This window comes from Equus quagga, chromosome 1 (assembly GCF_021613505.1).
Source record: "Equus quagga isolate Etosha38 chromosome 1, UCLA_HA_Equagga_1.0, whole genome shotgun sequence".
NCBI classification, from domain to species: domain Eukaryota; kingdom Metazoa; phylum Chordata; class Mammalia; order Perissodactyla; family Equidae; genus Equus; species Equus quagga.
In genome coordinates, this window is record NC_060267.1 from 18,915,206 (window position 1) to 18,941,856 (window position 26,651).

The 26,651-nt window shown below is 55.8% G+C and overlaps 1 protein-coding gene across 10 annotated transcripts in view; it reads left to right on the forward strand.

Annotated features, from left to right (window-relative positions):
- Positions 1 to 722: 722 nt before the first annotated feature.
- The window catches only part of KMT2D (lysine methyltransferase 2D), a 42,099-nt gene continuing 16,170 nt past the window's right edge, over positions 723 to 26,651 (forward strand). For 2 of the 10 annotated variants that reach the window (XM_046661926.1, XM_046661968.1), the window contains exons 1-35: positions 723 to 4,311; positions 8,537 to 8,622; positions 8,882 to 9,008; positions 9,175 to 9,398; positions 9,516 to 9,625; positions 9,800 to 9,962; positions 10,282 to 10,447; positions 10,548 to 10,662; positions 10,782 to 10,939; positions 11,144 to 11,289; positions 11,428 to 12,993; positions 13,088 to 14,193; positions 14,646 to 14,759; positions 15,109 to 15,219; positions 15,845 to 15,949; positions 16,698 to 16,879; positions 17,313 to 17,477; positions 17,573 to 17,682; positions 17,778 to 17,825; positions 18,492 to 18,713; positions 18,943 to 19,062; positions 19,150 to 19,263; positions 19,479 to 19,609; positions 19,694 to 19,841; positions 20,042 to 20,107; positions 20,286 to 20,396; positions 20,596 to 20,772; positions 20,839 to 20,923; positions 21,164 to 21,405; positions 21,508 to 21,581; positions 21,791 to 21,841; positions 21,966 to 23,777; positions 23,883 to 24,065; positions 24,143 to 24,279; positions 24,510 to 26,395. In XM_046661926.1, coding sequence (XP_046517882.1) covers positions 8,574 to 8,622; positions 8,882 to 9,008; positions 9,175 to 9,398; positions 9,516 to 9,625; positions 9,800 to 9,962; positions 10,282 to 10,447; positions 10,548 to 10,662; positions 10,782 to 10,939; positions 11,144 to 11,289; positions 11,428 to 12,993; positions 13,088 to 14,193; positions 14,646 to 14,759; positions 15,109 to 15,219; positions 15,845 to 15,949; positions 16,698 to 16,879; positions 17,313 to 17,477; positions 17,573 to 17,682; positions 17,778 to 17,825; positions 18,492 to 18,713; positions 18,943 to 19,062; positions 19,150 to 19,263; positions 19,479 to 19,609; positions 19,694 to 19,841; positions 20,042 to 20,107; positions 20,286 to 20,396; positions 20,596 to 20,772; positions 20,839 to 20,923; positions 21,164 to 21,405; positions 21,508 to 21,581; positions 21,791 to 21,841; positions 21,966 to 23,777; positions 23,883 to 24,065; positions 24,143 to 24,279; positions 24,510 to 26,395 — 10,324 coding nt within the window. In that variant the 5' untranslated portion in view covers positions 723 to 4,311; positions 8,537 to 8,573. The remainder of the gene's footprint in view (positions 4,312 to 8,536; positions 8,623 to 8,881; positions 9,009 to 9,174; positions 9,399 to 9,515; positions 9,626 to 9,799; positions 9,963 to 10,281; positions 10,448 to 10,547; positions 10,663 to 10,781; positions 10,940 to 11,143; positions 11,290 to 11,427; positions 12,994 to 13,087; positions 14,194 to 14,645; positions 14,760 to 15,108; positions 15,220 to 15,844; positions 15,950 to 16,697; positions 16,880 to 17,312; positions 17,478 to 17,572; positions 17,683 to 17,777; positions 17,826 to 18,491; positions 18,714 to 18,942; positions 19,063 to 19,149; positions 19,264 to 19,478; positions 19,610 to 19,693; positions 19,842 to 20,041; positions 20,108 to 20,285; positions 20,397 to 20,595; positions 20,773 to 20,838; positions 20,924 to 21,163; positions 21,406 to 21,507; positions 21,582 to 21,790; positions 21,842 to 21,965; positions 23,778 to 23,882; positions 24,066 to 24,142; positions 24,280 to 24,509; positions 26,396 to 26,651) is intronic. The other 8 variants (XM_046661948.1, XM_046661958.1, XM_046661986.1 and 5 more) reach the window with 8 other exon arrangements.

Here is a 26,651-nt window from a genome sequence, read left to right on the forward strand (position 1 = left end):
ATGACTATGGTCTTTGGTGGAGAATCAGAGCTAATTCTTTGTTCCTACTTCGTTCTTCTTCCTTACTCCCCACCCATTCAGGACCATTACCCTGAGACTTACTACTTGTCTTTCCCACCTTTCTTTTCCACTGGGTTCTCCCTATTCAAGTACCAGTTGGCTGCCACTCCCATCCAGGTTTATAGGCTCTCCAGATCCCCTTAACTACAGAAACACCACCCTCTAGTGGCCAGCTGCCACATGCTGACCTAGCTTCCCTCCTGGGGCCTTGGCATTTGCTGGAACTCAGAGAGAGGGTAGGATTTGGGGAGGAGGCAGGGGGAGCCCTCATTCCTAATGATGTAAGAATTGGGAAGGAAGGTAGAGGCAAGGACTAAAGTGTTGTGAAGATTTTGGCTTTCTAAGAGAGTTGAGTAGAGTGAGAAATAATGCTCCTGGTGTGTATCAATCCCCCCACCCCCTCAGGTCCCTAGTGTCTTTCATGAAAATGGATGTTCTTTGCTCTTTTTATGCCTTTGGTCACTTTTTCATATCTTCCACACCTTTGGAGTCATGCTACTCTTTTTTTTTAAAGATTTTATTTTTTTCCTTTTTCTCCCCAAAGCCCCCCGGTACATAGTTGTATATTCTTCGTTGTGGGTCCTTCTAGTTGTAGCATGTGGGACGCTGCCTCAGCGTGGTCTGATGAGCAGTGCCATGTTCGTGCCCAGGATTCGAACCAACAAAACACTGGGCCACCTGCAGCAGAGCGCATGAACTTAACCACTCGGCCATGGGGCCAGCCCCTCATGCTACTCTTTTTAAGTGTCAAAGGCTACTGCCTCTGCCCTTTCTTATTGACCCACCACCTCAGTGGGAGGATGGATATTTCAGCTAGGAAGGTTTGGTCCTATCTGCCCCTACTTTTCCTGCTGCCTCCACAGCCCTAGGGGCAAACTGGGCTAATACCTCCCCCAAGGACTTAAAAGGGTTACATGAATGATATCCTTCACAGGGAGGGCACAGACTTCTGCCAACTGGGGGAACCTGAGGTACCCTGTCAATGCACTTAGTTGGGGAGGATGGGACAAAATTTGGTGTGATTTTTAGCTATGACCTTGTTAATGCCTGACTCCAGGCTAGTTAGGCTTACAATTGAGGATGACGGTTTGTCAGGCTAGTTTTCAAAAGTCCTGCCACCTGCTTTTGCATCTCTGATCCAGAATCTAAAAAGAAATAAGAGCTGCTGGAAGGAGCATACTCCAAGAGCAATCTTAGTGGCTTAGGAGTCTCTTGATGGTTGTCACTACTTTCTCTCCTTATGTTAAAATTAGGTCCTTTTGCACATCTGACCTGGAATGCTCATTACAGGTAACTACCCTCCTGCTGCCATTTCTGTGAGGTCTGGGATAGACTCACAAATGTCTCAGGTTTTCTAGAAGTATATCAAGCAATCTCAAGGCCTGATAGCAGTAGAGAATAGTGGTTAATGGCTGGGTTGGAATAGTTAACTCTTCCACTTAGCTGTGTGGCCTTGGGCAATCACTTAACTTCTCTGTGCCTCAGTTTCTCACTTTGAAGTATAGTTAAAACTTCATATGGCTGAGGTGAAAATTAAATTGAGGTGATATATGACATGCTCCGCACAGTTCCTCATACATAATAAACCCTTAAGAAATCGTGGCTATCATGTTATTGGAGGTCATTCTAGTGAGGGTCTGCTTCCCTGCCTCTGGATATAGACAGCAGGGGGGGATCCTTCCATTTTCCAACTTCTGTCTCTTGGTTTACTCATGTCACTATAGGACAGGTGTGGGGTCACTGCTGGACTTCTTTGCTGAAATAGACCTGAATGGTCAGTGCAGGGTACATGATGTCGTGTGGCCAGCACAGAGCACACCTAGTCCCGATCCTTCCTACGACCCTGGCCAGTAGGGATTTAGGTCTCCTGCACTGTCCAATATGGAAGCCACAAGTCACATGCGGCTATTTAAGTTTGAGTATTAAAATTAAATAAAAAGTTCCTCAGTTGCACCATCTACTTTTCAAAGTGCTCAATAGCTGCATGTGGCTAAGTTATATTAGATAGCGTGGATATAGTGCATTTCCATCACTGCAGAAAGTTCCATTGAACAGCACTGTAAACCTTTTCCCACAAAACCAGCCCTACGCCTGATCTTGCCTGCCTTTCTCCACATCTTCCTTAAATCCTAGGAAAAACATGGCCATTGGTTTGAATCATAGCTCAAGTTCTCACCACATGTGGTTTCTTGGGCAAGTTTACCTATTTTAGCCTCAATCTCGTCATCTGTAACACAGACATAATTCCATGTAATTCACACTCAGGGCGAGGAATAACTAAGAATATATAAAGTATCTAGCACATGGTTAATTTGTCTCCTCCTGTCCATCCCTGGGTACAGCTAATGCAGAAAAGACATTCCAATCCCCTCTCATCCAGACTTGACGGGGGTGGGGGGTGTCTGCAAGCAGTGTTTTGGGATCTTGTCTAGGGTAACAGTATTCCGACCAGGTAGCAGTACATCCCCTCTGTTTACTAAAAAGGGACACAGGCCCTGAAGATCCGGAGAAAAAGACTGGGGTTAGGGAGGCAAACTCTACATTTATGTTATGTTGGGGAAGGTGTGTGTGGTGATTGTGGGGGCACTGACAGTCTTCTTTGGGGTTTGAGAACCAGAAGGAACGACCAGGGGCTCGTCCCGCTTTCCTTTGGGCCCCCGAACGTGGCGAGAACCCACCCTTTGCAGCGCCAGGCGCCGTGCCTCACTTTCTCCATTTGCGGACTCCAGTTCCCAGGATGCAGAGCAGCGGCCAATCTCCTGGCTCTTCTTCCATCCCCCTCCCGGGAAAGACTGCCCCTGGCCAAGGCAAGGGGGCAGCTGGAGTTTCAGGGGCCGATAACTCCCAGGGAACAGAATTAGAAAGTGGCCGAAGTCCTAGTTTCACAAGCCGGGCGGTCAAGAAGGCAGTTGCAGGGTCGGGGCAAAGAGGAAGGGGGCTTCATTCCCACGTGTCTGCACGGCGGCCGGCCCGGCGCAGTCAGGGTTAATCCCCGGCGGAGGGATCCCGCAGCGTGTGCGTAGAACTGCAGAGTCACAGCCTTTCCTCCGAGAGGGCCGTCTCCCTCCGCCGCTCCGCTCCAACACAAAATAGGGCCGCGTCTTCTCCTTTCTCCCCTTCTCGAGTGGGGTTCCCCAGGCAAAAGGCCCCCCCAGGATCTCGCGCCGGAGGCTTCCTGAATCTTCACGACCGCTGCCGAGATCTCGGGCCAGGAAATAGCCCCTTCGCAGGAACCACCCTACCGGCCGAACAGGAGGCGGAGGGGGGGAGGCGGAGCGGCGCCGCGCTGCACTACTTTCCTCTCCGGTTGCAAATGGCTGCCTCGTTCCCCACTTTCCGCTCAGTTTCCTGACCCCCCGGCGCCGGGAGCCGGGGTTGAGCCATGCACCTCTAGGCCCCCCGCGATCACAGCCAGTCGGGGGTCGAGGGGGTGCCGCCGATCAGAGCCGGCTAGGCCGGGGGCGGGGCAGCTCCCGAGGCCAGAGGGGAAGGGAGGCGAGCGCAGGGCCTGGAGCGGCCGGAGGGGAGCGGGCAGAGGACTCGCACCGCCCGCCCCTTCCTCTTCCTCGCCCACCTACCCTCCTCCCTTCCCCGGGGGGGAGCAGAAGGTGGGGGGCTCGAAGCCGCCGAGGGCGAGCGCTCGGGGTCGAGGAGCCCGGCGCTGGGTGTGTGTCAGGTTCAGCCCCGCGGCCCCGCCGGCTCCGCGTCGCCGTAGCTCGCGCGGCCCCGGGGCGCCGGCCCGGGCGGGGAGAGGGGCTCGGCGCTCCTGCGAGGGTCTCACGTTCCATCCGGGCCCGGCGCAGGGCGGCGCGGCATTCCTTCCGGGCTGCTGGGGAGGCGCCTCGACGTTCCATCTGGAGAGCCTCGACGTTCCGCCCGAGCCCAGCGCGGGCGGCCGGGGCGCTGGCCCTGCCCTAGGACTGAGAGGCCGCCCGGCGACGCGGATGCGGAGCCTGCTCGCCCAAGATCAAAGCCACCGGTGCTCTCTTTGTGTCCGCTCGGGATTCGCCGCCCTGGGGCTGTCCATGGAAACCTAAACTGCTGGAACTCGAGGCAGAGAACCCCTCTTCGGCTTCTTGCTTTTTTTGGGGAGGGAGGGTGGCCTCTCCGACCTGGATTTACCGTTCTTGGCCCCCGTAAGCCCCCCCGTGCGGGGGGCGGCTGTGATCGCTCTGGCGGTTGGAGGTCGGGGAGCGGCCCGGGCTCTGGCCATGTTCTCGGATGAGGATTTCTGGATCGCCCTGTGAAGAGGTGAGTGAAGTCCGCCCGGCCAGGGCCCAGAAAGGGTTGGACTGGGGGCATAGCCAGATGGACTATCTTGGCCGGAGCTGGCCTTTAGGTTGGAGAAAGGGGTGCCAGAGCTGAGGAGGGTTCCTTTGGCAGGGTCTGTCAAGGCAGCCTGAGCCAGTCGCCAGGGCAGAAGTGAGGCCTGGTGTCTTGGGGTGTGCCTCTTTAAAGACTAGGGGTTCATGGAACCACGGGAGTTTGGGAACCTGGCCAGATTGCCTCTCTGCCTGTTTATTTTTGTGTTGGGGGGAGCTCTACTAAACTAGGACCCAGGCCCTGATGCCAGCACCAATCCCAATCGGTTGCTTCTCCCTCAGGGTTCCTTGTGGGCCTTGAGAACAGAGCAACTTGGGAGGGGGGGTAGGGTGCCACTGCCAGGTCAGACTTACTGCCAGGTTGGACTTTAAGGTTGTTTTTGCCTGTCCGGACACCCAGAGCGGTCCTTGGGAGACTCAGGGAGCCCTAGATCCTTCGCCAGGCCTTATTTCACTGTGCAAAGAGGAGAGTGTGTGGAAACAGACTAGTATGATGAAGGAGGTGGCTGGGGCAAGAAGGAGGCGGGGCTGGGGGCAGCTCTGGCCTTGCTGTTCAACTTTAAACTACCCCTGCCTGGCAAAGTGACCCCAGCGAGGCCTAGTGCTGTCTTAGCCTGCTTTGCCGCCTCTCCTCTTGGGATGGACATAATCTCTAGGGGGATTATAGAGGAGGCCGTTGAGATTTGCTCCCTGCGAATGTGGGCTGCAAAAAAATGGCTTTTGTCTCCTGCTTTCTCTGGGCCTGGTGTGGAGAGCTGCTTGCCCATAAGTCCCTGGCCAATCCTGCAGCCCCTCCCAGACCTCTCCTGCCCTTTTTGATCAGGGAATTTTAACCAGCCATCTGATCCTGTCCCAAACCTGCAGAAAAGGGTGGCCTGCACCTCTTTGGAACAGAAATGACATGATAAGAGCTGTTTCTACGGAAGCAGGGTTTCCAGCCCTGGCAGAGGTGTTGGGGAGAAGGGATGTGTATGTGAGTGCTCGAGGGGTGCAGCATGAGCCTCATGCCTCTGGGCCCTCGGCTGGGACAGCCCCTCTCACAGCTGTCATGCTGCCCAGCAGGGATTTGGCTGGTGTGTTTTGCTCCCTGAGTCTAGCCTCTCTACATAGGCTAGATCTCTTTGAACCTGGTTTTGGAAAGGAGAAAATAGGGATTCTTGCCTTGAAAGATTTCTGGGTGGTAACCCAAGGTGAGAAGTGGCACAGGGGTGGTAGAGTGAGGCTAGCTGTCACCCATGCTCTCTGCCCTTGCCTCCTATGGAGGGCCCCTCCTGTTGTCTGTCCCTAAAGAACTTCCTTAGAAGGAATCTCTCCTAGTTAGCTCTGGCTGACCCCAGGATGACCCAGGGACAGTCTGGAGGGTCTACAGGGCCAGTGTTGTCATTTGGATTCTTCCTGGAGGGCCAACCCAAAATGGGGGTGGGGAGAGGTGTGGTTTGATTCTTAGACTGGGAACCAGGAAGTCCTAAATTCTACAGAAGAGCTGTTCACTCAAGGGCCTGCTTCAGCCTTTCACCTCTCCAAGCCTCCATTACCCCTTTAAATGGAGTTAAAGCTATTGGTCTGGGATGGAGGCAGGGAGGAGAGTGGATTGAGATGAATCCCTGCCTTCCTGCTGTTTTGGGCCTCTTAGGCCTAGGACTAAGGGGAGCCAGCACAGTTTTACTCCCTAGATCTGTACTTCTCTGGGATCTGTAGTTCCTAGTGGAAGCCTGGCCAGGCATTAGCTCAGTTCAGATCCAGGGAAAAAACCCTTGGTTTATCTGTGTGTGTGTTTTGGCTGTGAGTGATGGGACAGGGGAGCCTGTGGTCTTCATTTATTTAGCTCTGTTCAGGGGCCTGACAACTGGGATTCAGCAAGGGGCACAGGTGCTAGACTGCAGGGCTAGGGAAATGGGGCTCAGGCTTCTTGGAGGGTCCCCTAAATTCTTTTTGGTACAGTTTGGAAGACACTCTACTCTTTGTTTCTTGATCTCTCATCTTCCATGGCTCCATGAATGAGGCTCTGGCTTTGGAGGATGTTGGTACTCTATCTCCCAGGGCTGGGTGAAGGTGGTGTCTATATCTCCCCAAGCAGTGCCAGCATTACCAGCTTGAGAGGGCTGCGCTCGGGGGAGGGCAGAGGAATTTGTCCCTCTGGCCTTGTGTGAGGCAGGCCTCCTCCACCCACGGTATTATCACTGTTGCTTTTTATTTCTTGCTGTTTGTGACTCCTTTAGCCTCAGCTTTCAGAACAGAGCCGGTGGAGGATCTTTAGGGGCATGTAGGGGTAAGGTACAGTAAGATGCACACATTTAGGCAACTTTGAAGCCTTCAAGGTGTGGTCAGGCCTTGAATGACTGAGTAGGAAGAAGGGCCTGGCTGGTGCCCTGACCAACCCCTACTTCCCATAGGTGGCTTCTAAGGGCCCCTTTAAGTTCCAGAGCCCCTTTTCTGTGGGCCAGCCAGATGACCACCATGGTTTCCTTTCAGGTGTGGTTGTGTGGTAGGTTTGGGAAAGAGATGATCCCGGAATGGAGGTAACAGGTATCACATGATACTTCACTTTCCCAATCTAGTAGATTCTGATAGTATGAGGGGGAAGAAAGTAAAATAAAATTTCCTTTCCTGTGACATGTCACGGGAGGCACATTGCCAGTCTCTGGAAATGGAATGTGAGCTCAGGGAAAGAAGACTGATATTGTGGTTCTTAGGTAATTGATTTACTGACCCTGGGCACTTTTGAGGGTTCCCCCTGTCTCATCTGCCCCAGTCACTCAACTCCAAGTGGCTGACTGGAGGAGTATTTGGTTTGGGAAGAGGGGCTTGTCTTTACTAAGGTTGGTGTGGTCCCTCTGATAAACAAGAGGAGTGGAAAAGGTGAGAAATAAATTTCTCTAACTTTTATTTAGAGTTCTGTTTTAGGGGTTCCCCCTGCCTTCTCTAGGAACACTGTACTTGCTTTCTCTGCTTAAGCCTCTACCCTTTCCACTAAGAGCTACTGGCACCTATCCCCTTCTCCCTTCTTCTGTGGGATCCCTTTCTTCTTCCTCACCTCTGTAATTCTTCTTATTCTTTACTTCTCTCTTTTTTGTACTATGCTTACTAGTTCCCTCTGAGGTTTAGGAAAGTATGCCCGAAGGTGTAGGTCTCAATCCTCTTAGGTATAACTTTAGTGTGTTTCATTTGGATCTGGTATAGGCAGGAGTATCTTAGAAGAGGGGACCGTTACCCCCACCCCCATAGTGTGTGGAAACCCTGCTTGACGGAAGAGGAAGGAAGCTACTCTGCTCTGCTGTGTCCTGCCCCGTTTAGAACTCCTCCAAGTGGCAGTGTGCTTCCTGAGACTACAACTCCCAGCATGCCTAGCCTCAGGCCTGGCTACACATGCTCAGTAACTCTTAAGGCCCACTTCTGTTAACTACTAGGGACACTGGAGGAGGAAGGGCAGTTGGCGTTGCTAAGGGCAACGACCTGAGGCCTTCAGGCTGGGTGAGATCCTGAGCTCAGCCACACCAGGGGCCAGGGGGTGGGCTGAGCTGGATTTGGATGGGGAATGGGTAGAAATTGGGGAGTTTCTTCTGTTCTGATTGGGCTGTCCTGGTTGAAACCAGTGGAGGTCGGGGAGATCATCCATAGCTGGGCTTTAGTTCCAGTGACATATTCTACATCCTGCAAGATCCCAGACCCTGTCTCTGGGAGAGGGATTTTGGCTGGACTCAGAGGGGTTATGATTACCCCTGGGTTGGCACTGACAGACCTCTAGGATGGTGACTTGAGACCTAAGGAAAAAGGCCAGGGGATAGTGCCCAGCAGAAGCCAAGAACTCAGACATGAGGCAAAGGGTGGTACTAGATGTAGATTGGATGTGCTTCTAGTTGGATGCTATTGCCCTGGGAAGTCTTAGGCAGGAGGTGGGAAGTGGGAAAGAGGAGTGGATCCGCTGAGAAACTAGAGTGGGAGAAGAGGGTATGTGTTTATCTGGGGAGGAAGTAGGAGTGGGATAAGGGTTAGGGAGAAAGACTTTCCTTGTCATTATTACAAGAGTTTGTAGGTATGGCTTTCCTTTGAATTCTGTATAGTTTAGATACCATTAGCTGCCTTGCTTCTAGGATTCTGGAAAAGTGCTTAGTGGGTCTTTCTAGACATATAGATATCTCTTTTGACTCTGAAAGGTCTCCCCGAGAGGGCCCTGCCCAGTCGGAGAGAGGGATGGACAGCCAGAAGCCGCCTGGTGAGGATAAAGATTCAGAACCGGCAGGTGAGTAGGGCAAATTCTGGGTTTACTGGCAGCTTTCCGCCCTTCCCAGGCAACCTTAGATTTCTGGTCCTAGCACAAGGACAGTAGATAAATCTGTCTAACAGACAGGTAATTGAGGCACTTTGTTCTTTGGGACAAAAGTAGAAATGCCATCACTGTGATCCACCAAGGGTTTTGGATAATCTCATGGGTCTGATGAGTGGACTAGTATTAAATAGAGGATGATGGCTGATATGTGCTTTTCTGTCTGCTCATTCAGCTGATGGACCTGCAGCCTCCGAGGAATCAGGCGCCACTGAGCCAGACCTTCCCAACCCACATGTGGGGGAGGTCTCTGTGCCCAGTTCTGGGGGTCCCAGGGTTCAGGAGCCTCTCCAGGACTGCAGGTAACTAGTTTGGGGAAATGAGGATTTGATTTGAGAGTCTGAAGCTTTCAAAGAAGAAGATTTAGGAAAATGAGTGCTTGGGAAGCATAGGTGTGCCAAATCATGGGGTTATTGGGGTGCCTGTGGGCAGGGGCCCGGCATGGTGCTGATGCCTGTGTGTCCACAGTGGGGGTCCGCCGCGGCGCTGTGCTCTCTGTAACTGCGGGGAGCCCAGTCTACACGGGCAACGGGAGCTACGGCGCTTTGAGTTGCCATTTGACTGGCCCCGGTGTCCAGTGGTGTCCCCTGGGGGGAACCCAGGGCCCAGTGAGGCAGCGCTGCCCAGTGAGGACCTATCACAGATTGGTTTCCCTGAGGGTCTGACACCTGCCCACCTAGGAGAACCTGGAGGTGAGTGAAGGGAAGTAGGGTAACTGACTTGGGCAGGAAAGAGGGTAGGGGCTGGGCAGTCCTGATCACCTTTTTTGTTAACTGTATCATTTCTGTTTACCTCTTTCACCTATAAAGGGTCCTGCTGGGCTCACCATTGGTGTGCTGCATGGTCGGCAGGCGTATGGGGGCAGGAGGGCCCAGAATTATGTGGTGTGGACAAGGCCATCTTCTCAGGGATCTCACAGGTGGGGCTGGGGACGGGATTGCCTAGGCAGAGGCAGGGTGGGTAGGACTGGTGGGCCTCTGAGAGTCAAGGTAGAATTAGAAGGGCAGTGGGTGTACTAGGGCAGAGCTAGGCGCCTGCCCTATTGCTTTGGAGAGAGCTGGCTGGCACTGAGGCCTTGTCTCCACCTTGGCAGCGCTGCTCCCACTGCACCAGGCTCGGTGCCTCCATCCCTTGCCGCTCGCCCGGATGTCCACGGCTTTACCACTTCCCCTGTGCGACTGCCAGCGGTTCCTTCTTATCCATGAAAACACTGCAGCTGCTATGCCCGGAGCACAGTGAGGGGGCCGCACATCTGGGTGAGAAGTCCTGCTCTTTGGACATAGGGCAAATGAGGGGTCAAGTGTGCTTGGGGATTTTGTGCTCTGCAGAGCACTCATCGCGGTCTATAATCTTAGACTGTCAGTCTGCCCCACTAAAGTGGTGTGAAGTTTGTGAGTTTACAGTGGTGTCTGCAGTGCCTAGAACAGTGCCTGGCATATATTAGGCAGACACTTAGTAACAATTTGTTATTTATTCATTCTGTGTCCATAGAATGCCTTTTAGGCAGACAGCACTGTGCTGAGTCCTGCAAAGAATCCATAGCTGACCTCTGTTCTCTGTCCCTTCCCACTGCAGAGGAGGCTCGTTGTGCAGTATGTGAGGGGCCCGGGGAATTGTGTGACCTGTTCTTCTGTACCAGCTGTGGGCATCACTATCATGGGGCCTGCCTGGACACTGCTCTGACTGCCCGCAAGCGTGCTGGCTGGCAGTGCCCTGAATGCAAAGTGTGCCAAGCCTGCAGGTAAGAAGGAGAGGGCAGGAGGGCAGCCTTAGGCGAAGCACAGGTTAGGGTTGAAAATGAGGGCAGGGAGGACCCTGTTATGTGCCCTGTGCTCCTGCAGGAAACCTGGGAATGACTCTAAGATGCTGGTCTGTGAGACTTGTGACAAAGGATACCATACCTTTTGCCTAAAACCACCTATGGAGGAACTGCCTGCTCACTCTTGGAAGTGTAAGGTGAGTGTCCTGATTCCGCCTCCTACAACATCCCGAGTTTCTCTGTTGTGATGAGTCCTGTGCTCTCCTTCAGTCGGCTGTCTGACCAATGCCTGTTTTTGTGTACTCCTTCCCTCTAGGCATGCCGTGTATGCCGGGCCTGTGGGGCAAGCTCAGCAGAGCTGAATCCCAACTCTGAGTGGTTTGAGAACTACTCACTCTGTCATCGCTGTCACAGAGCCCAGGGAGGACAGCCTATCAGTTCTGTTGCTGAGCAGCATCCTCCTGTCTGTAGCAGGTAAATGGTGTGGACTGGAAGAGATTGGGGTGGGGGATGGGAATACTGAGATTGGCAGGGGCCATGTTAAAGCAAGTTGACTCTGAGAGGAGAGCCCTAAAGGGGGCAGTACAGTCCAAAGCATTCATGCCTTGCCCTGGTGTGTTCTCTGGGAGTTGATAGCTGATGAGAGCCACAGTGCCTGCTCCCCTGTACCCTCTGCAGATTCTTACCCCCAGAGCCTGGCGATACCCCCACTGATGAGCCCGATGCTCTGTATGTTGCATGCCACGGGCAGCCAAAGGGTGGGCACGTGACCTCTATGCAACCCAAGGAACCGGGGCCCCTGCAATGTGAAGCCAAACCACTAGGTGAGTAGGGTTTGAGGGTCCCTGGAAGTAATCCCCTTCTATTCGGTGGCAAGGGACGGTTTCTGCTTTGCCCCACTCCCTGTATTTTCTGTGGAGCAGAGCTGAGCTAGGTAGGAGCATAGTGTTCTCTGTCTGCAGGGAGAGCAGGGGCCCAACTTGAGCCCCAGTTGGAGGCCCCCCTAAATGAGGAGATGCCACTGCTGCCTCCACCTGAGGAGTCGCCCCTGTCCCCACCACCTGAGGAATCACCCACATCCCCGCCGCCTGAGGCATCGCGTCTGTCCCCACCACCTGAGGAATCACCCCTCTCTCCGCCACCTGAGGAGTCTCCTCTGTCTCCCCCACCTGAGTCGTCACCTTTTTCTCCACTGGAGGAGTCACCCTTCTCTCCACCACAGGAGTCACCCCCTTCTCCCCCACTTGAGACACCCCTGTCCCCACCGCCTGAAACATCACCCCTGTCCCCACCACTTGAAGAGTCTCCCCTGTCCCCGCCTCCTGAGGAATTGCCCACTTCCCCTCCACCTGAAGCATCTCGCTTGTCTCCACCACCGGAGGAATCGCCTATGTCCCCTCCGCCTGAAGAGTCACCCATGTCTCCACCACCTGAAGCATCTCGTCTCTTCCCACCATTTGAAGAATCACCCCTGTCCCCTCCACCAGAGGAGTCTCCCCTCTCCCCACCACCTGAGGCATCGCGCTTGTCCCCACCACCTGAGGACTCACCCATGTCCCCACCGCCTGAAGACTCACCTATGTCCCCCCCGCCTGAGGTATCTCGCCTGTTGCCCTTGCCTGAGTTGTCACGCCTCTCCCCACCGCCTGAGGAATCTCCCCTGTCCCCACCACCTGAAGAGTCTCCCACGTCCCCTCCACCTGAGGCTTCACGTCTATCCCCACCACCTGAAGACTCACCCACGTCTCCGCCTCCTGAAGACTCACCTGCTTCCCCGCCACCTGAGGACTTGCTCGTGTCCCTACCGCTGGAGGAGTCACCCCTGTCACCACTGTCTGAGGAACCTCAACTCTGCCCCCGACCTGAGGAGCTGCGCCTGTCTCCTGGGTCTGAGGGGCGACATCTGTCCCCTGCATCTGAGGGGCCACGTCTGTCCCCTCAGCCTGAGGAGCCACGTCTGTCCCCTCGGCCTGAGGAGCCATGTCTGTCTCCCCGGCCTGAGGAGCCATGTCTGTCCCCCCGGCCTGAGGAGCCGTGCCTGTCCCCTGCACCTGAGGAGCCGCATCTGTCCCCTCAGCCTGAGGAGCTGCATCTGTCCCCCCAACCTGAGGAACCACCCCTGTCCCCCCAGCCTGAGGAGCTGCATCCGTCCCCGCAGCCTGAGGAGCCACCCCTGTCACCTCGGCCTGAGGAGCTGCATCTGTCCCCCCATCCTGAGGACCTACATCTGTCCCCCCATCCTGAGGAGCTGCGTCTGTCCCCCCGGCCTGAGGAAACACACCTGTCCCCCCAGCCTGAGGAACCGTGCCTGTCCCCTCGACCTGAAGAGCACCCTGAGCAGCCAGGCCTATGCCCTGCACCTGAGGAATTGCCCTTGTTCCTCCCACCTGGGGAGCCACCCTTGTCCCCCTTGCTTGGAGAGCCGGCCCTGTCTGAGCCTGGGGAACCACCTCTGTCCCCTCTGCCTGAGGAGCTGCCGTTGTCCCCATCTGGGGAGCCATCCTTGTCACCTCAGCTGATGCCACCAGGTAAGGGGATGTTGGTACCCGTTTACTCTGGGACAGTCTTAACTCTTTATTGCACATCTAATCTAAGAGCCTCCCTTTTTCTGTTTCCCTCCAGATCCTCTTCCTCCTCCGCTCTCACCTATTATCACAGCTGTGGCCCCGCCAGCCCTGTCTCCTTTGGGGGAGTTAGAGTACCCCTTTGGTGCCAAAGGGGACAGTGACCCTGAGTCGCCATTGGCTGCTCCCATCCTAGAGACACCCATCAGCCCTCCACCAGAAGCTAACTGCACTGACCCTGAGCCTGTACCCCCTATGATCCTTCCCCCATCTCCAGGCTCCCCAATGGGACTGGCCTCTCCCGTCCTGATGGAGCCCCTTCCCCCTCAGTGTTCTCCACTCCTCCAGGATTCCCTGCCTCCCCAAAACTCCCTGCCTTCCCAGTGTTCTCCTGCTCTGCCGCTGTCCCTTCCTTCCCCATTGAGTCCCATGGAGAAGGCAGTAGAGGTCTCAGAGGAGGCTGAGCCACACGAGATGGAGACTGAGAAAGTCCCAGAACCTGAGTGCCCAGCCTTAGAGCCCAGCCCTACTAGTCCTCTCTCCTCCCCCATGGGGAACCTTTCCTGCCCTGCACCCAGCCCTGCCCCAGCTCTGGATGACTTTTCTGGCCTGGGGGAAGACATAGCCCCTCTGGATGGGACTGACACTCCTGGTTCACAGCCAGAGGCTGGGCAGACCCCTGGCAGTTTGGCTAGTGAACTTAAGGGTTCCCCTGTGCTCCTGGACCCCGAGGAGCTGGCCCCTGTGACTCCTATGGAGGTCTACGGCCCAGAATGCAAGCAGGCAGGGCAGGGCTCACCCTGTGAAGAGCAAGAGGAGCCACGTGCACCAGTGGCCCCTACCCCACCCACTCTCATCAAATCCGACATTGTTAATGAGATCTCCAATCTGAGCCAGGGTGATGCCAGTGCCAGTTTTCCTGGCTCAGAGCCCCTGCTGGGCTCTCCTGACCCCGAGGGGGGTGGCTCCTTGTCCATGGAGCTGGGGGTATCTACAGATGTCAGTCCAGCCCGAGATGAGGGCTCCCTTCGGCTCTGTACCGACTCGCTGCCGGAGACTGATGACTCGCTCTTGTGTGATGCTGGGACAGCTATCGGTGGAGGCAAAGCTGAGGGGGACAAGGGGAGGCGGCGCAGCTCCCCAGCTCGTTCCCGCATCAAACAGGTGAGGGGCTATCCAGCCACTGGATGTGATCAACGTCCTGTCACTGTCAGAGGTATAGTCCAGTGTCACTGATACCTTCCCACTTGGCTTACTGAATCTTAGACTCTCAGAGTCCATTGTCTTGTTTTATTAAGGAGAATACCGATATATAGAGGGGGAGGTGACTTGCCTAGGTTCATGGTTACTCAGTAATAGAACTGGGACTAGAAACTCAGATCTCTCTCAAGCCAGTATTTTTCTCATTGCACCACATTAGCCATTCTTCTTGGGAGAGGGGGAATGGTTTGGGCCAGAGCTACCGTTGTGTTGCTGTCTAAGAGCTTGGCTTTCCCTTGTCCTGACTGGGACTCCTGCTTGCTCTGTCCATTCGTCTCCTCTCTTCCCTCCAAGCCTGTGGACCCAACACACTAGCACTTGACCTGCTCCCATAATCGTCCCCTTCCCTCACTCAGGGTCGCAGCAGTAGTTTCCCGGGAAGACGCCGGCCACGTGGAGGAGCCCATGGAGGACGTGGGAGAGGACGGGCCCGGCTAAAATCAACTACTTCTTCTGTTGAGACTCTGGTAGTAAGGAGAGGCCTCCCATCCCCCAAACTGCTTCAACTGGCCCCTTCTGGATTAAACACCCTTTAAATCCTGCCAGTCCCCTGCACGCTCACTTACTTGCCTGCTAGCCTAGGGCCTGTCCAGCTGTGTCTGCTCCTTCTGTCCACTTGGCCCCCAGGCTTCTCTGAAATCTCTGCTGTTGGGCTGAGGCCCAGTTTGGGAGCTGGGGTGTGCTTCTGCTTCTTAGTCCTGGCTCCTGGCCTTCATCTTAGCCAGGGGTTCGTGCCTCCTTCCCCCAACACTAAAGAGGAAAATGGCTTAGTGGGGGCAGATTTAGCTGCCTCACTTTCCACAACTCTCTGCCTATAAGGTTGCTGATATCGATAGCTCTCCCAGCAAGGAAGAAGAAGACGATGATGACGACACCATGCAAAATACTGTGGTTCTCTTCTCCAACACAGACAAGTTTGTCCTAATGCAGGTACCACACTTGAGCGATGTAGTCCCATCTTCAGCAGTGAGACCTGGCAGACAGAACATTGGGTGTGTGTGTTTTGGTGGGAGGGTAAATGGGGAAAACCAAGGACCTGCTTCTGGGGGTACTCAGCTAATGAGAAAAGAGATGGTGAATGGGAATCTCGTTGTTCATTTATTTGTCCATCTATTAAACTTCTCTTGAATGTCTCCTCTGAGCTTGGCACTGAGGTAGGAGCAAGAGGTATCACAGTGGAAAAGGCAGAAATGGTCTCCACCATGTTGAAGTTTATAGTCTAGGGAACTTACGTATGTTCTCACCTGAATAATCTCAAAGCTGATAGAATTCTGTCACATGTGTTACTTGTTCATCCTGACCCATCTTTACTCATCTTCCTTCCCCTACTCCTTAGCTTTACCCATGTCAGGCTATATCAATTCAGATTATCTGATCAGACGAGCAAGGCATGCTAGGAAGGAACAGGGTCCCGTGATGGCTTACATTGTCCTGATGCTGTGGAAGGGCTTTTGGTTCCCTGACTCCCTCTAAGATTAATGGGGTAGTCAGTTGCCGGGACTGAGTAGGATGAGGAGACCAGGTTGGACATTTGGGTTCCTGTGTGTTTCCCCAGGACATGTGTGTGGTATGTGGCAGCTTTGGCCGGGGGGCAGAGGGCCACCTCCTTGCCTGTTCCCAGTGCTCTCAGTGCTATCATCCTTACTGTGTCAACAGCAAGGTGAGTTCAGGATCCAGGAGGCCTGGGCTGGGGAATGGGGTCGGTTACTTCTTATCCTAGGCCCCTGTCCTGGCCACACCTCTTAAAGTGGCCATTGGCCATAGAAGTCATTCATCAATCACCAGTGGTTATCAAACTCAACTTGAAGAAGAGTACTTTGGAAATTGTGGTGGTGGTCTTTGTAAGTTTCTTTGTGGTAGACTATGATTTACTGGTATAATTCAATCTATCGTATAAACTGTGAAAACTTTACTGGTGGAAAACATGATATGGTCTGGAGATAAAATGTAAAATCAAAATCCCAGCGGATATCTGCAAAGAGGAAGCAGTGTTTTTGATCCAAGCGTCATCAGTCATTTTGGGGTTTTCATTAATGCAATTTAGAACTTGTCCACTGACAACATTCTTTAACTTGCAGCAGTAACAGGTTCTAAATGTTCAGGAAAAATTGGGGGAATTAACAGCCTAATTCTCTGCACAATGTTTTTGGGGACTTGGCTAGTGAAAGATCATAATGAGGCAGTGGCCGGGTGAGGCTGTTCTCTAATCAGCAGAGATCTCTGGGAGCCTAAGTTTAGAGCCACCATTTTTGGGGTGAAGGTGCTCTGCATAGCCTCCCTGTGCTCAAATGGAGGTCTGGCCTGTGCACTGGAGTTCTCCAGCCCCACCCATCTAAGTCCCACCCTCCCCAAGGGGTCTACCCTCCCCTCTGCCTCACACCCTGAGGAATTGCCATCTTCTGCACCAGATCACCAAGGTGATGCTGCTAAAGGGCTGGCGTTGTGTGGAGTGCATCGTGTGTGAGGTGTGTGGCCAGGCCTCAGACCCCTCACGCCTGCTGCTCTGTGATGACTGTGACATTAGCTACCACACGTACTGCCTGGACCCCCCACTGCTCACCGTGCCCAAGGGCGGCTGGAAGTGCAAGTGGTAAGGAGACCCAGGGGGCCAGCCCAATGGTGCAGCGGTTAGGTTCGCATTTTCCGCTTGAGCGGCCCGGGGTTTGCTGGTTCGAATCCTGGGCGTGGACCTACGCACTGCTTGTCAAGCCATGCTATGGCAGGTGTCCCACATGTAAAGTAGAGGAAGATGGGCATGGATGTTAGCTCAGGCCCAGTCTTCCTCAGCAAAAAGAGGAGGTTTGACGGCAGATGTTAGCTCAGGGCTAATCTTCCTCCAAAAAAAAGGAGACCCAGGATCTTCTGAGGGGCCTGGGCCTGAGATGCTAGAGTGGATGTGATGTTGAATACCTAACAGAGGCTGGGTTTAGAAGGCCAGGCTAGTTGCTTGGTTCTCAATGAGGGCACCTCTGGGTGCCTCGGGTAGGTTAGGTGCTGAGGGTCTGTCTTTCTGCCCCCACCAGGTGTGTGTCTTGTATGCAATGTGGGGCCGCCTCCCCTGGCTTCCACTGTGAATGGCAGAATAGTTATACACATTGTGGGCCCTGTGCCAGCCTGGTGACCTGCCCTATCTGTCATGCCCCATATGTGGAGGAGGACCTGCTAATCCAGTGCCGCCACTGTGAACGGTGAGGATGCCCCTTTCTCCTTATATAGGCCCCCTCTTCCCTGTTCTTAGCCTTGCATGGTCTGGGTTTATCTCCTCCTGTCTTCCTTCTCCCAGGTGGATGCATGCTGGCTGCGAGAGCCTTTTCACAGAGGATGATGTGGAGCAGGCGGCTGATGAGGGCTTTGACTGTGTCTCCTGCCAGCCGTATGTGGTCAAGCCCGCTGGTGAGTACCAGATGCTACGGAGGGGGAGGAGGAGTCAGGGTGCCTTGCTTTGGGACAGGGCCTCAAGCTGCCTTGGTTTGTCTTTCTCTTCTCAGCGCCTGTTGCGCCTCCAGAGTTGGTGCCTATGAAGGTGAAAGAGCCAGGTGAGTCACAGCAATTCTGAATGCCAAGGCCAGAGGAGACCTTAGACATCATCTAGTCTGGCTCCAGCCTCCCATCTTCATCTCCTTATTTTCAGAGGAGGAAACTAACCCCCAGGGTGGTTGAGTGGCCTGCCCAAGATCACCCGGTAGGTTGGTGGTGAAGTTATGACTGGAACCAAGGCCTCCAGTTTCCCAGGCTGAGTTCCTTCCATCAGGCAACGTGGCCTTTGTACTGCCAGAATCTCATCTCCAGAGAGCCTAGAACACAGCTCTTTCTCCTCAGAGAAGGGGGCTGGGGCCATCTCCTCCTCCATCATGATGAGGGCACTGTTTCTGGCATCTTGGGCAGTGTGTGCTGGCATCCAGCAAGTAGGGGCCCTCCTAGCCACAGACAGCTAGAGAATATATTTGGTGAACCTAGGGTTAATCGTGAGCAGAGTTAGGCTTCTGCAGTAGCAGAAACCCCCTGGGTCACTGATAGAGAACTTGGGCCTCAGCTAGCGCCCATGGTTAGCCTGTCCTCTCCAGCCTTCAGACGCCGGTCTGGACTTTGGCCTCTCTCTCTCTCACTGCTTTTGTCCCAGCTAGGGACCTAGGCCGAAACTTGGAGTTCGGGCTTCCCTGGGGCCTCCATCCAGGGGTCACATGCTCATCCCCTTTGTGCAGAGCCCCAGTACTTTCGCTTCGAGGGTGTGTGGCTGACAGAAACTGGCATGGCTGTGCTGCGTAACCTGACCATGTCACCCCTGCACAAGCGGCGCCAGCGGCGAGGACGGCTTGGCCTCCCAGGCGAGGCAGGGTTAGAGGGTTCCGAGCCCTCAGATGCCCTTGGCCCTGATGACAAGAAGGATGGGGACCTGGACACTGATGAGCTGCTCAAGGGTGAAGGTCAGGCTAGGGAATCTCAGGGAGTGCCAAAGTAGTGGGAGCCACCTGTAAGAGTTGGTTGTTGGGTGGGGGCGTCATTGCCACTCCCAGTCTCCCTTAAGCCACTGTTGGTCTTGTCCAAATGGCTCTGTGGCAAGGCATTTAACTCTCTGTTCTTGGGGGCAGGATGACAAGGTTAAAAGGGTCCATGCTTCTGATTTGCCTCCATCTCCTCTGTTGCCATACACAGGTGCTGTAGAACACATGGAATGTGAAATTAAACTGGAGGGCCCCATCAGCCCTGATGGGGAGCCTGGCAAAGAGGAGACTGAAGAAAGCAAAAAACGCAAACGCAAACCCTATCGGCCTGGTGAGGCCCTGGGATGGGGAGGTGGGTGGTAAGGGGCAGCTCACCATTCCCTAGCGGCTTCTCAGCCTCAGCTCTGCCTCCTCGTAGGCATCGGTGGTTTCATGGTGCGACAACGGAAATCCCACACACGTGTGAAAAAGGGGCCTGCTGCACAGGCGGAGGTGTTGAGTGGGGATGGGCAGCCCGACGAGGGTGAGACGGGTGAGGGCTCCAGTGGGGCCTGGGAGAAGGTGGGGATCACAGGACCTATGGAGCACTGCCAATGAGGCGTGGGGGAGGCTCACTCAAAGGGCCAAGAGGGTGGTGGGCCCAACTGGTGTTGGGGGAGAGAATAGGCAGAAGGTGTCCCCAGGCTGAGTTGGGAGCAGCATGCCCATTGTCCCCAGAGAGGCTGACACCTGCCATTCTGTCCTCAGTGATGCCTGCCGACCTACCTGCAGAGGGCTCCGTGGACCAGAGCTTAGCTGATGGGGATGAGAAGAAGAAGCAGCAGCGGCGAGGGCGCAAGAAGAGCAAACTGGAGGACATGTTCCCTGCTTACCTGCAGGTGGGTCTGAGTCTCAGAGGTGTGAGGGGGGTGTCTGCCCTGCAGGGCATGCAGAAGCCTATATCTCCCTGACTTCTTCCATAGGAAGCCTTCTTTGGGAAGGAGCTGCTGGACCTGAGCCGGAAGGCCCTTTTTGCAGTTGGGGTGGGCCGGCCAAGCTTTGCACTAGGAACCCCAAAAGCCAAGGGGGATGGAGGCTCAGATAGGAAGGAGCTCCCCACTTCACAGAAAGGTCAGTGGTGTGAGGGTGAGGTGGTCTGAGGGGATCCAGCTTCCTTCTGTGCTTAGGAGCTGGCAAGGGAATTTGGTGTGGAATGGGCTGGTCTCCAGGAGTTGGGGGTGGGCCAAGGGCCCTGGCCTGTGGAGCTGGGGACCCATTCTGGGCATCAAGTATAGGGCATCTCTGATTGGAGTGGGGACTATTCCTTGTAGGAGATGATGGTCCAGATGTTGCAGATGAAGAATCTCGTGGCCCCGAGGGCAAGGCTGACACACCAGGTGAGGGCTGCTGAGAAGACTGTGTCCTATCGTGCTTTTGTGTCTGTCAACCTGTTCTGCTCCTGAGCACCATCAGGATTGGAGGCTGGAAACTGTTCCATGCCTTCTGTGGCTCAGGGTGGCCGGTGTTGTGCCTCCATACTGGCCTTGGCTGATGGCTTTCTCCTGGTAATTGCAGGACCTGAGGATGGGGGCGTAAAGGCATCCCCAGTGCCTAGTGACCCCGAGAAGCCAGGCACCCCAGGTGAAGGGATGCTTAGCTCTGACTTAGACAGGATTCCCACAGAAGGTGAGGCTGTGACCCGCACTCGTTGTGTGTAAGGGTCCTCTGTGGGAGAAGGAGAAGGTCCTACCTGTGGGACTTTCATCTGTATGGCTTCTTTGGTGGGGTGTCCTGGGCACCTTCCCTGACTATGACCATTTATAGATCTGTGATGTCCCCTGAACTCTGGTCTTCCTGAGCAGCATCCTTTGTCAATCCCCCACAGAACTGCCCAAGATGGAATCCAAGGATGTGCAACAGCTCTTCAAGGACGTTCTGGGTTCCGAACGAGAGCAGCATCTGGGCTGTGGAACCCCTGGCCTAGATGGCAGCCGTACACCGTTGCAGAGGCCCTTTCTTCAAGGTGATTTGGCTGAGAGTGGTTCGAAGACTGTGTGGACAGGTATGGCTGAGCTTGCCCCCAGGATGGGCCACTTGCTCCCTTTCTCTGATCCTGTGTTTCTTGTAGGTGGACTCTCTTTGGGCAGTCTCCCCTCCAGCAGCCCAATGGACTCCTACCCGGGCCTCTGCCAGTCCCCATTCCTGGATTCTAGGTTGGTATCGATGCTTAATCTCTGTGGGCAGTCCCTGTTGTTCCTTCCCTCCACCTGGGGCCATGCTGAGGGAGGGAACCTTGGACTCCTGGGTGCTGCTGTAGCAACACTTCCCTCTGCTCCTTCGTTAGTGGCCCTTATCTGTTGGGGCAGGGCAGTGGCCTAGGGGTTCTTGGCAGTTTTGTCTGGGGTGAGGATTGGCATCCCTGCCCCCTGTGACTCTCTGCCCCTGCGCCCCAGGGAGCGCGGGGGCTTCTTTAGCCCAGAACCCGGTGAGCCAGACAGCCCCTGGACAGGCTCAGGGGGCACCACGCCCTCCACCCCTACCACCCCTACCACGGAGGGTGAGGGCGACGGGCTCTCCTATAACCAGCGGAGCCTTCAGCGCTGGGAGAAGGACGAGGAGTTGGGCCAGCTCTCCACCATCTCACCTGTGCTCTATGCCAATATGAACTTTCCCAATCTCAAGCAAGATTACCCAGGTACTTGAGGGACAAGGGCAAGGGACACACCCTGGTAACATGGCCCATGGGTGCAGGGGTTATGTGCCAGGTCTCCTCTAATGCAATCCCTCTGCCCTCCAGACTGGTCTAGCCGTTGCAAACAAATCATGAAGCTCTGGAGAAAAGTTCCAGCTGCTGACAAAGCCCCCTACCTGGTGAGACAGAGAGCTTGGGTCAGCGTGGGAACAGAGAGAGGGGGGTGTCTTTGGGAAATTCACCTCAGTTCTTTCCATTCCCCACTCCCAAAGCAAATGGGCCAGAAGGGATCAGCTTCTGGGTAGGGAGTGTGAGCAACATGATGAGGGCTGGGGAGCTGGGCCTGAGCCTAAGCCCTGGGCCTAAGGCTGTGTCCTGTATCCCTCAGCAAAAGGCCAAAGATAACCGAGCGGCTCACCGCATCAACAAGGTGCAGAAGGTGAGTGGGGCTGGGCCAGGCCACACCATCCAAGTCCTGTAGTGGGCCCCCTTTGAGGGTGAGGGGATGGAAGAAGGCCTGTTCACAGCAGCCTGACTGCTCTGTGCCTGGTCTCCCCTTGTAGCAGGCTGAGAGTCAGATCAACAAGCAGACCAAGGTGGGCGACATGGCCCGCAAGACTGACCGACCGGCCCTGCATCTCCGCATTCCTCCCCAGCCAGGGGCCCTGGGCAGCCCACCCCCTGCTGCTGCCCCCACCATTTTCATTGGCAGCCCCACAACCCCCGCCGGCTTGTCTACCTCTGCGGATGGGTTCCTGAAGCCGCCGGCGGGCACGGTGCCCGGCCCCGACTCGCCTGGTGAGCTCTTCCTCAAGCTCCCACCCCAGGTGCCCGCCCAAGTGCCTTCGCAGGACCCCTTTGGACTGGCCCCCACCTACGCTCTGGATCCCCGCTTCCCCACGGCACCACCCACCTATCCTCCCTATCCTAGTCCGACCGGGGCCCCTGCACAGCCCTCAACGCTGGGCGCTTCATCTCGTCCTGGGACTGGCCAGCCAGGGGAATTCCACACTACCCCACCTGGCACCCCCCGACACCAGCCCTCCACACCTGATCCCTTCCTCAAACCCCGCTGCCCCTCACTGGACAACCTAGCTGTGCCTGAGAGCCCAGGGGTAGGGGGAGGCAAGGCTTCCGAGCCCCTACTGTCACCCCCGCCTTTTGGGGAAACTCGGAAGGCTCTAGAGGTGAAGAAGGAAGAACTTGGGGCATCCTCTCCTAGCTATGGGCCCCCAAACCTGGGCTTTGTAGACTCACCCTCCTCAGGCCCCCACCTGGGTGGCCTGGAGTTAAAGGCACCTGATGTCTTCAAAGCCCCCCTGACCCCTCGGGCATCTCAGGTAGAGCCCCAGAGCCCGGGCTTGGGCTTAAGGCCCCAGGAGCCACCCCCTGCCCAGGCTTTGGCCCCTTCTCCCCCCAGCCATTCAGACATCTTTCGCCCTGGCCCCTACCCTGACCCCTATGCTCAGCCCCCATTGACCCCTCGGCCCCAACCCCCACCCCCTGAGAGCTGCTGTGCCCTGCCCCCTCGCTCACTGCCCTCTGACCCTTTCTCCCGAGTGCCTGCCAGTCCCCAGTCCCAGTCCAGCTCCCAGTCCCCGTTGACACCCCGTCCTCTCTCTGCTGAGGCTTTCTGCCCATCCCCCGTTACCCCACGCTTCCAGTCCCCTGACCCTTATTCTCGCCCCCCATCACGCCCTCAGTCCCGTGACCCATTTGCCCCATTGCATAAACCACCCCGACCCCAGCCCCCTGAAGTTGCCTTCAAGGCTGGGCCTCTAGCCCACACCCCGCTGGGGGCTGGGGGCTTCCCAGCAGCCCTGCCCTCAGGGCCAGCAGGTGAGCTCCATGCCAAGGTTCCAGGTGGGCAGCCCCCCAATTTTGCCCGGTCCCCTGGGACAGGTGCATTTGTGGGCACCCCCTCGTCCATGCGTTTCACTTTCCCTCAGGCAGTAGGAGAACCTTCCTTAAAGCCCCCTGTCCCTCAGCCTGGCCTCCCTCCACCCCATGGGATCAACAGCCATTTTGGGCCCGGCCCTACCTTGGGCAAGCCTCAAAGCACAAACTTCACAGTAGCCACAGGGAACTTCCACCCATCGGGCAGCCCCCTGGGACCCAGCACTGGGTCCACAGGAGAGGGCTATGGGCTGTCCCCGCTACGCCCACCATCAGTCCTGCCACCATCTGCACCCGATGGATCCCTCCCCTACCTGTCCCATGGAGCCTCACAGCGGGCAGGCATCACCTCTCCAGTCGATAAGCGAGAAGACCCAGGGGCTGGAATGGGCAGCTCTTTGGCGGCACCAGAGCTTCCAGGTACCCAGGACCCAGGCATGTCCAGCCTCAGCCAGACAGAGCTGGAGAAGCAGCGGCAGGTGGGTTGACATCCTGTAGCTGAGCCCCCAGATCTCCTCTGTCCCTATGCCAGTCCTAGGATTGTAGTAGAATGGACTTACTCAGCTTCTCTCTTCTCTGCACAGCGCCAGCGACTACGGGAGCTACTGATTCGGCAGCAGATGCAGCGCAACACTCTGCGGCAGGAGAAGGAAACAGCTGCAGCAGCTGCAGGAGCAGTGGGGACTCCGGGTAGCTGGGGTGCTGAACCTAGCAGTCCTGCCTTTGAGCAGCTGAGTCGAGGCCAGACCCCCTTCACTGGGACCCAGGTAGGAAGAGTGGCAAGAGGTGGTGGGTCCAGGACACTGAAGCTGGCCCCACCTTCATCTAACCGTATCTCTCATAGGACAAGAACAGCCTTGTGGGGCTGCCCCCAGGCAAGCTGGGTGGCCCCATCTTGGGGCCAGGGGCTTTCCCCAGCGATGACCGACTGTCCCGGCCACCTCCACCAGCCACCCCTTCTTCTATGGATGTGAACAGCCGGTGAGGCTCCAGGGCGTTCCCTGGGGGTAAACCAAGGGAACAGATGTTACTACCGTTGTGTACTGCCTCTGATTTTCCCATCTCTCTAATTCTTCTCCAGTATCACTTACTTTTCTTCTCCATTCCTTCCCCTCAGCACATTAACTGCATCCTTCCCCAATGCCCTAAGACCATGTTCTAGCTCTTCTTCATCTTGATTTCATCTTACTGACTACTGCCTATTCTTTCAGGCAACTGGTGGGAGGCTCCCAAGCTTTCTATCAGCGAGCACCCTATCCTGGGTCCCTGCCCTTACAGCAGCAGCAGCAGCAACAACTGTGGCAGCAGCAGCAGCAACAGCAACAGGCAACGGCAGCAACCTCCATGCGACTAGCCATGTCTGCTCGCTTTCCATCAGCTCCTGGGCCTGAACTTGGCCGCCAAGCCCTAGGTTCCCCCTTGGCGGGAATTCCCACCCGCCTGCCTGGCCCTGGTGAGCCACTGCCTGGTCCAGCTGGTCCTGCCCAGTTCATTGAGTTGCGGCACAATGTACAGAAAGGACTAGGGCCTGGGGGCGCTCCGTTTCCTGGTCAGGGCCCCCCTCAGAGACCCCGTTTTTACCCTGTAAATGAGGACTCCCACCGACTGCCTCCTGAAGGACTTCGAGGCCTAGCAGTATCAGGCCTTCCGCCACAGAAACCCTCAGCCCCGCCGGCCCCTGAACTGAACAACAGCCTCCATCCAACACCCCACACCAAGGTTCCCACCCTGCCCCCTGGCTTGGAGCTGGTCACCCGGCCCCCCTCGAGCTCTGAGCTTGGCCGCCCTCCTCCTTTGGCCCTGGAAGCTGGGAAGTTACCCTGTGAGGATCCTGAGCTGGATGATGACTTTGATGCCCACAAGGCCCTAGAGGATGACGAGGAGCTTGCTCACTTGGGCCTGGGTGTGGATGTGGCCAAGGGAGATGATGAGCTGGGCACCCTGGAAAACCTGGAGACCAACGACCCCCACCTGGATGACTTGCTGAATGGGGATGAGTTTGACCTACTGGCCTATACTGATCCTGAGTTGGACACTGGGGACAAGAAAGATATTTTCAATGAGCACTTGAGGCTGGTGGAGTCAGCCAATGAAAAGGCTGAGCGGGAGGCCCTGTTGCGGGGGGTGGAGCCAGGACCCTTGGGCCCAGAGGAGCGCCCTCCTCCAGCTGCTGATGCCTCTGAGACCCGTCTGGCATCCGTGCTCCCTGAGGTGAAGCCCAAGGTGGAGGAGGGTGGGCGCCACCCTTCCCCATGCCAGTTCACCATTACCACCCCCAAAGTAGAGCCAGCGCCTGCCACCCCTTCCTTAGGCCTGGGGCTGAAGCCAGGACAAAGTGTGATGGGCAGCCGGGACACCCGAATGGGCACAGGACCCTTTTCTAGCAGTGGGCACACAACTGAGAAAGGCCCCTTTGGCGCCACAGGAGGACCACCATCTCACCTGTTGACCCCCAGCCCACTAAGTGGCCCAGGAGGGTCCTCCTTGCTGGAAAAGTTTGAGCTAGAGAGTGGGACCCTGACCTTGCCTGGTGGACACGCAGCATCTGGGGATGAGCTGGACAAGATGGAGAGCTCACTGGTAGCTAGTGAGTTACCCCTGCTTATCGAGGACCTGTTGGAGCATGAGAAGAAGGAGCTGCAGAAGAAGCAGCAGCTTTCAGCACAGCTGCAGCCTGCCCAGCAGCAGCAGCAGCAGCAGCAGCAGCAGCAGCATTCCCTACTGGCCACACCAGGCCCTACCCAGGCCATGTCTTTGCCACACGAGGGCTCTTCTCCTAGTTTGGCTGCACCCCAACAGCAGCTTGCCCTGGGACTTGGAGGTTCCCGACAGCCGGGCTTGGCCCAACCGCTGATGCCTACCCAGCCACCAGCTCATGCACTCCAGCAGCGCCTGGCCCCATCCATGACCATGGTGTCCAACCAAGGGCATATGCTAAGTGGGCAGCATGGGGGACAGGCAGGCTTGGTGCCCCAGCAGAGCCCACAGCCAGTGCTGACACAGAAGCCCATGAGTACCATGCCACCTTCCATGTGCATGAAACCCCAGCAGCTGGCAATGCAACAGCAGCTGGCTAACAGCTTTTTTCCGGATACAGGTAACCTCAGCAAGGGGCACTGGCTTAGTTATGCCGGGGTGATCACTGTTAACCACATGGGCGCTGAAGCTACAGACCTAAGATAATGCCTAGTTAAGGGACGTGGGACACAAAGAACTTTGCCTAAATATCATACTAGTGGTGCAAGCAGAGCATTATAGCTATTAAGAAGGGAGAAACAGTGCCTGGCATATAGCAGTCATTCAGATGTTTGAATGAGTGAATGGAATGAATGCATGAAGCCTGATCAGCAAAA